The sequence below is a fragment of the Condylura cristata genome, unplaced genomic scaffold (genome assembly GCF_000260355.1).
Source record: "Condylura cristata isolate star-nosed mole 26May11 unplaced genomic scaffold, ConCri1.0 scaffold00029, whole genome shotgun sequence".
NCBI lineage: Eukaryota > Metazoa > Chordata > Mammalia > Eulipotyphla > Talpidae > Condylura > Condylura cristata.
Window position 1 is genome coordinate 14,647,316 of NW_004567130.1, and position 8,083 is coordinate 14,655,398.

The window sequence follows — 8,083 nt, forward strand, 5'->3', positions numbered from 1 at the left end:
CCATTCAGCCTTTCTGTCAGCCTCCCTCGCACATCTCTGCCTTCCGAACGGCCTCTGGTCTGTACAGAATAGCTCTGGACTCTTCCTGTGTCCAGCTCATCAATTCCAAATTCTCCGGGTGGGGCAGAAGGCCACCCACCCGAGGCATCACCAGTGTGCCGTCAGTCCGAGGCGCGTGCGTCTCCAGCCTGCCTTCCTCACTGCGCAGACACAGGCATGTGGGAAGTCGTGGGGCGGCGGCCGGGTGGAGCCTCATCCTCACCCTGCTTGGTGGCGTGGCCTAGAAGCAGGCACTTTCCAGGTGGCCGTCATCCGGATTTGCCCGGGACTGGGGTGTGAGACTCTGTCCCCAACCAGGAAAGTTCCAGGGAACCAGAGGGATGGTTCCCCGGTGGCTCTCGTCTTTGATCCTCAGTTTCCCCGGTAGGTCCCTGAGCTGGGTTGTTCAGCTCCATCGTATACGACTCTAGACCAGAGCCACCTGGGCGAATAGACACAGGTGTGCGCGGCAGCCCAGAGTGGACATGGCCCCAGACAGGCGCCGGCGTCGAGCCGGACCTTGGGGTTTGGCAAGAGCGGCTCTGACCTGTGTCCCTGCTCTGGCCGCAGAATGAAGAGGGCCACGAGGAGGCCGAGGAGTCGGAGGATGACTTCGAGGAGATGAACCTGTCCCTCCTCTCGGCCCGGAGCTTCCCTCGCAAGGCCAGCCAGACCAGCATCTTCCTCCAGGAGTGGGACATCCCCTTTGAGCAGCTGGAGGTCGGCGAGCTCATCGGGAAGGGCCGCTTCGGGCAGGTGTACCACGGCCGCTGGCATGGGGAGGTGGCCATCCGGCTGATCGACATCGAGCGGGACGACGAGGAGCAGCTGAAGGCCTTCAAGCGTGAGGTGATGGCCTACCGGCAGACGCGGCACGAGAACGTGGTGCTCTTCATGGGCGCCTGCATGAGCCCGCCCCACCTGGCCATCATCACCAGGTCAGTCTGCTCCCACCCCGCGGGGAAGCGGGGCTCTGGGCACTGGGCATCCCGGTGGCCGGACCCGCTCTCGTGTTTACGAGGTGTTAGAAGCGGAGGTGCCGGAAACACCTCGAGTGCTCAGACTCTGGCGGCGCAGAGCTCGGCGAGGGCGCGGAGTCAGGCGCGTGGAGCCCTGCCCCTGGGCCTGCGGAAGGGTGTCCCTGAGGCCCCTCCTCCCCTGTAAAGGGGTTGGTGAGGCTCAGTCAGGGGCCCCACCAGTTGGAGCCCGGGCAGCCGCTGCTCCGCAGTGGCCTGGGGGAGCAGGGCCACGACGAGGGGTGAGCGAATGGGCGTGGCTGGCCCCAGTGGTTCCCTCACAAAGCCGGGCGGGGCTGCGCGGGGCCTGAGCCCTCTGTCATCTGCCGCGGGTCTCAGGTGAGGGGTTCTGCGGCCACGAGCGCAGCACACGGCGCCCCGGCTCAGATCTGTAAGGGACAGAAAGAGGCGTCACCGAGGACTGATGTTGCGGAAACGGCACCACGAGGCCTTGCATGCATTCATTCTAGCCTCACCCGGGCCTGGGGCCACTGGAAACACCAGCTTTGGCTTCGCTGAGGAGTCGCGGGACAGCCCTGTGGTGTGCGCTGGCACCTGGGCGCGTGCCCTCTTTGCCTCGGGGCTGTGTTCTGTGGGCAGTTGTTCTGGCCAGACCAGGCTGAGTGGCTGAGAGATCGGTCACGCTGTGCTCAAGGGGCAGGTCAGCTGGCGGCCAGGGGCCCTCACATCCGCCGGTCTGTGGCCACCGTCTGCGTGGCAACTGGGGGTGGTCGCAGGGTTCCGCCACAGCGGGAGGTGTGCCCCGAGGTCCAGAGCTCACCCAGCTCTCTGCGGTGTGGCACTGACGATGTCTGCTGGCCACAGCAAGCCGCATGGTCTGCCTTGACTGACGGGTGAAGGAGGCTCTCCATGGCGGGGTGCAGTGTCACTCTCCACGCACAGAGGCAGGAGGGGGCAGTGTGGCCGCTCGCCGCCCCCTCGCCGCCTCCCTTCCTGTCCAGAGTGGAGCAGCCTCTTACACTGGCAGTCCTGTATTTGGGTGCATGAATCTTGTCCCCACCCCTCATTTTCTGTCCTCGGGTTGCACTAAGTTGTTACCTCATATTGCGCTCTGGTTAGCTCCCCGCCTTCCACTAAAGTTTCTTGGTTCCATCCTCAAGTTAGAGATCCATCCTCTCCCTCCGTCTGGCCCTGTAAGGCCCTCCTGCCCTCTGATTTTTTTTTTTTTTTCGTTGTTTCAGCGGGTCCCAGTTACCCACACCTCTCTCACCCACTTTCTGAGGGCTGGCTAATTGGAAGTGGATGGATTCAGTTAGCAGCCATCCTTGAAAAGCAAGTGGTCATTATGAAACTGTGGCTCATGCTGCAAGCCAGCTGCGCTTGCAGCCCTTCTCTATTATGTACCAAACTCGGGGCCCCCCTCCCCAGCACCGTAACTGCCTGCAGATTTCACAAATAGCGCAGCCTTTTCCTGGCACTGTGATAAAGACTCTGCAGCTTTGGGACATGTAATTGGTCTCTGAAGTGTTTTGGTATTTTATGTGAAGAAGCCAGATGAGCCCCCAAGAAGGGTATTTAGTCCATATTATTGCGTCATTATATATTTATCTCAGGAAGGGGCGCTGCACACCCCTCTCTCTCACTCAGCACCGTCCACTTGGTGGCCACTCCAGGTTCCTTGTCTGAATGCTCAGTTTGAAAGCAAATATTTGAGTAATTTGATTAATCGCTCCCATTCGCATACTTGTCTGGCAGAGGTCGATGGCTGGCAGATAGCCAACCAACTGGAACAATGTTTGGACCCTGGATTTATTTTACAGGGAACATAAGAACAGATAATTACCTGGCATATTCTGGATAAATTCACAATGGCATGTTCTAGCCAATTACTTAGTAATTATCATCAAAGTTAACAAGTATTTCTAAGATTAGCTTCCTTGTAATGTGTGTGTGGCTCTCGGGAGTGAGTAATAACCAGCTAGTTACCCAATTGCTACATCCACAAATGCAATTAGTAGCAGGATTGCTAAATCGTTTCAGGATTGGGTCAGGGTTGGCTTTATTATGAGATTATTGTAAAGCGGTTGACAGTCTACACAGTCTCACTCATTTTAAAAAGTTTGAGTGGAATTTGATAGCCACGGGTCAGATGAAAACACCTCTCATCGTACCTTCTGTGGCATTTCCACAGCCTCAGTTTCTCCCTCTGTAAAATGAACAAGTAGAGTTTGTTGAGGCTCCTTCCAACTCAAACAGAGTTTGTCGGTTCCTGTGAATAGGGCGCTCGAGATGCATCCCAGGACAGCTCTGTGCAGCGCTCCCGGAGTCCCTCTGGTCAGAGCCACTGGGTGAGAAAGGGCATTAAATGGAGATTCCCAGGCGCTACCTGTACGCATTTCTTAGGGATGTCATGATAGAGTAGCACGACCTTGGTGGCTTGCTGGGTTAAAATCAGGGCAGGGCTGCTTTCGTTTCTGGATGCCTAGAAGAGAACCCACTTCCTTGCCTTTCAAGCTTCTAGAACTGTGTTTGTTTGTGGCACTGTCCTCCATCCTTAAAATCACTAGCGTAGCAATCTGCTTCCATCACCACGTGGCCTTCTGCACCATCAGATCGCCTCTTTATAAGGACACTGTGATTGAGTCTAGGATTCACCCAGTAATCCAGGACCATCTCCCACTGAAGAGGCTTAAGTTCAGTCACATTCACAAAGTCCCTTTTGCCACAGGAGGTAACTGATTTGCTGTTTCAGGGATTAGGACCTAGATATGCTTGGGTCATTTTTCACTTTACCTTATTACTCTAGATCTGATAAGTCAAGTCTGTTTGTGGGTGAAATCTTTTAACTGGGCTCCCCAGCCCACTCTAATCCAATTAATTCTTGGGAACTCTACCCAAGGATATGATTGGTATGCCCTTGGTATCCAAGGGACGTATAGTATGTGCCCAGTATTGGGGCCACGTGTCCAGCTAGTGCATAGGAAAATAGAAATGGGGGGCCCTCCCTGGTGGCGCAGCGGGTTAAAGCACAGCACTGAGAATCTAAAGCCGCTTCCGCATGAGTTCGATTCCTGCCTGCCCCGGAGGTGACCACATGGCGTGGCAGACCTCTCCTGACCCGCCCGCTGCTCCCCTCAGCAGTGTACTTCGTAGATCTGCCTGTTCTGCTCCCCACTCTGTCTCTGGTGAAGCCTCTCACCACCCTTGAGCCTCTGGCCTGTACCCCAGTTCTGTATGCACAAATAAATAAATCTTTAAAAAAAAATAGAAATGGGAACATTTCTATTTTGCCCTGACAAAATATTGGGATCACAAGAAGAGGTAATTTATTTATCTGGTGACAGGAACACAGATCAGTTCACCTTAACCTGCTGTCTTAGAGACAAAGCAGACTCCTGAAATGATTGTCTCCCAGTGGTTTCGTTGGGGAGAAGAGGGCTGCCCCACAGGTACAGAAACTAAGACCAGGAGAGAAAGTGGGGCCAAGGGTACGTAGTCTGCTGATAGACCTGATTCTCCCACACACTGAAAAGCCCTTCCTCTTCCAGTACTTCGTCATGGACCTTCCAGATATGTAATAAGCTTACTAGGATCAATGACGGTGCTAGAAGCTCAGGGCCCGAGGGTGAGCCAGGCAGGCCTGGACGCATTCTGAGGCCTAGTTCTGGCAAGGGCGACGGAGCAGCGCTGACGTGTAGTGATTTGGGAGTGTAGACTTGGGTTCGCCCCAGTGTGTTGCGGACAGTGAACCAGAGAGACACTGCAAGGGACTCGGGATTGGGGTTTACTGCGGTGTCCAGGCGCCGTCTGTGAAGACATGGTGACCATCAGGGCCCTCAGCGACGGGGCCAGTGTGACCGTCTGGGGCGGGACACCGCCGGCGGTGAAGACAGCACATGCAGCGGTCCGGGGAGTCTCTGGTTGAAGACAAGAAGCTTCTTCAGCTTCTCCCCCTGGCGTGGAAGCTGCCAGGTGCTGAGAGCTTTGGCCATGGAGGGTCTATCAGGCGTCTCCTTTTCTGGACACTGAGGGAGGCACAACTGAGCCTCTTCGCAGAAGCTGTCTCCCAGGTTGAGAGGTGTTTATTGAATGTCGATAAAGGCAGACCCCCCAAAATCAAACCAGAAGAGGCAACAGCAGCCCTCAGCGGGTGCTCTGCTCTAGGCCAGGCGAGGTGGGGTGCTCCTGGCTATCTGTGCGTATTTGACAGATGAGAACACTGAAGCCAGAGAGGTGAAGGGAGCCTGGAACTGGGCACGTGACTCTGACGTCATTCTAGCCCATGCTCCTTTGCCACTTCGGCCCTGGCTGGGTGCAGGGAGCGAGCGCACGTGAGCGGTGGCGGCCCGTCACAGTGGTCCCACAGCCCGGCCCGGCGGAGTCACCGGAGGCTGGTGACAGCGGGAGCGAGGCCCCACCTGCCGCAGCGAGCCCGCCTCCTGTCGCCTTCAGAGGGCTCGCTGTCTCGCCGTTTGAGACACTGGCTTGTTGGAACCGAATTCTTCATCGTGTAGCTCCGATGCTGGTGCCTACATAGTCTGACAGGTTCAGGCATTCCTCCAGGTGTCTGTCTGTCTCTCTGTCAACACACACACAGCTCTCCTGAGTATCCCGAGGAAATACACCAACGCTTCTCCCCAATCCTGCCCTCTCTCCCACCCTCCTTCTTTAAGGCACGCTGTCTTATTCACAATGTTTCCATAGCCCAGAAACTCCTCCCCTCCCCCACCAAATATTTTTCTAAAATCCCCAAATTATTCAAATCCACATTTTGTAATTTGGACCTCTGACCAGCATCCCCCGGAAGCTGGTTCAAGATGCAGTTTGCCCCAGGGGGAGCCCCAGATGGCCCAGCTCTGAGACGCGCCCACCCCGGAAACTGATGCGGGGCAGGCTCAGAGCACTCTAAGAAACATGCATGGACTCAGAGACTGAGCAAGCAGACATTGTCTCACTGTCAAGAGCTCCCTGCATATCTCGAAAGCCTCCTTGTCCCCCAGCGGGCCCCCAGCCCCCGCCCGGAGCCAGTGGGCCAGGCACACTGCAGGGGGGCAGCTGAGACCAGAGTGCACCTCGGCCAGTGCCCCAGGACCGGAACCTGCAGGCCCGAGGGCCCTGCCGAGCGTAGCGCTGCGAGCTCCTGCCTGCGGGGTGCACAGCTCAGCTCCTGCAGTGTAAAGCGGGACTGTACCATCCAGTACAAGAGAAGACAGGCAGGAACACGCTAGGCAGTTCGGTGAGGTAGCAGGAGTATTGGGTTAAATGCTGCGAGGGTTACAAGTGTGGGGGCAAGCAACAGGAGGGGTTCGGGAAAGGGGTCGTAGGCGAGGTGAGATTTGAGCGCAGCTCGAATGGAAGGCGGTGGCCATGCACACGAGGCAGAGAAGCTGCTCGGGCAGGGGTGCAGCAGGTGCAAAGGCCCTGAGGAGGGACTGGAGTGGCCACTTTGAGGACCAGCAAGAAGCAAGTGAGTCGGGTGCCTGGAAGGCAAAGAAGGGCTGCAGCGCCCAGCTGATGCAGGCTCCAGAGTGTGGGAAGGGCTGCGTGTGTCCGGGTTCAGCGGGGAGCCTGGAGGGTGTACACAGGAGTTGCTCATCCCAGGCTGCGCGTTTCCTGACAGCCTGGCTGCTGCATCTACTTGCTCAGCGGCCGCTGTGTCAGGACGGGGGTGTGAGCGCGCTGACGGACACAGCCAGGTGGGGGCTCCCAGGCGTCCTGCTGGCCCCTCCTGCATGGGGCTGGGGTGGGGGATGCCTGGCTAGTCCCTCTGCCGCTGGGGACGCTGTGACCTTCACCAGGGTGCTTTCCCAGGGGTGGGAGGAAAGGGACCGAGACACCAGGGGCGTGCATCACACAGATGTCGTGGGCAAAAGGGGCTTGGACCGTGCCCCAGGAGAGAAGGAAAGACAGGGTTCCCCCACTGCTCTCCGGAAGACTGTTCTTCCTCATTCGGCATGTGTCACCTGGGTGTTGGGGTCCTGCACTGTCCCGCAGCCCTGGGAGGGCTGTGTGGCCCGCATGCAGGATGCGTTCAGCAACCCCCACCGCCACCTCCGGGGGCCAGGCAGTCATGACACCCCAGGAACTCATTTGCACAGCTTTTAAACCTGGTAAATATCAGGAGCTATTTAATGGATTATTTATTTTCAACTCCGACTCCGTTCCCGGTTCTCACGCTTCAAGTGTAACTGCGCCAAGCTGAGGCAAGGATCCTGCCTTCTGCTGAGACGGTGGCGGGGCCCAGCGAGAGATCTTGACTTCCTTTTTCCATAACTCCTTGTGGGCTTTCTGATTTTTTTTTTTTCCTTTCAGGCCAGTTTGATTGTCCTAAATATAACATACACACAAGAGTTGGGGTGTCTGAGCACATGAAGATTCCATCCCCTCATCTAGTGGAATGGGCTTCCTTTTATGTGCAAAAAGCTGAATTGCTTTCCCTTTATAAAGCACAGCTGAAAAGGTTTTTTGTCTGTGGCTGCCTTTAATTGTGCGGGAATGTGGGACTTTTGTGAAGGAAGCGCTATAAATGTTCTGCATCATTATTATTATTATTAGCATCATCGCATGTACATTGCATAAGCCTGTTGGTAAATAATCACATGGCCAGCCAAGGACTCGAATGGGTGAAGACCTATCCACTGACCCCTACTTTCCTTCAAAGATTCTAAATTAGTAGGTGTGACATCTGCCATCACTAAAGAAATAACTTTTGTGTCTTTTTACTCAAGAGATAAACTTGTTAATAAAAATGCACATCATTAGGTCCATCCAGGAGTATCACGTTAATATGTTAGTGTATATTTTTCCAGGCAGTTCTCTCAGTATAGATGCAAACTCAGTATCCGTCAGGATAACAATAGCTTCTGTAACAAATAGACCTTGAAATGTTACGCGGCTAATACAACAGAAGTCTTTCTTGCTCACATAATAGTTCAGATGGGTGTTTCTGGATGGTGGGGGCTTCTCTCCATAGGTGGAGGGTTCCAGGTCCAGTCCCATCTGTCAGGTCTGTCCTCTGCCCCTTCCAGCTGGGAAAGAGCAAAGAGCATCGAGGATCACCTGTGGGC

General features: G+C 55.5%; 1 protein-coding gene across 1 annotated transcript in view; it reads left to right on the forward strand.

Annotated features, from left to right (window-relative positions):
* KSR2 (kinase suppressor of ras 2) overlaps positions 1–8,083 on the forward strand; it is a 339,253-nt gene that overhangs the window by 286,549 nt on the left and 44,621 nt on the right. The window contains exon 14 of the mRNA XM_012730806.1: positions 610–977. Coding sequence (XP_012586260.1) covers positions 610–977 — 368 coding nt within the window. The remainder of the gene's footprint in view (positions 1–609; positions 978–8,083) is intronic.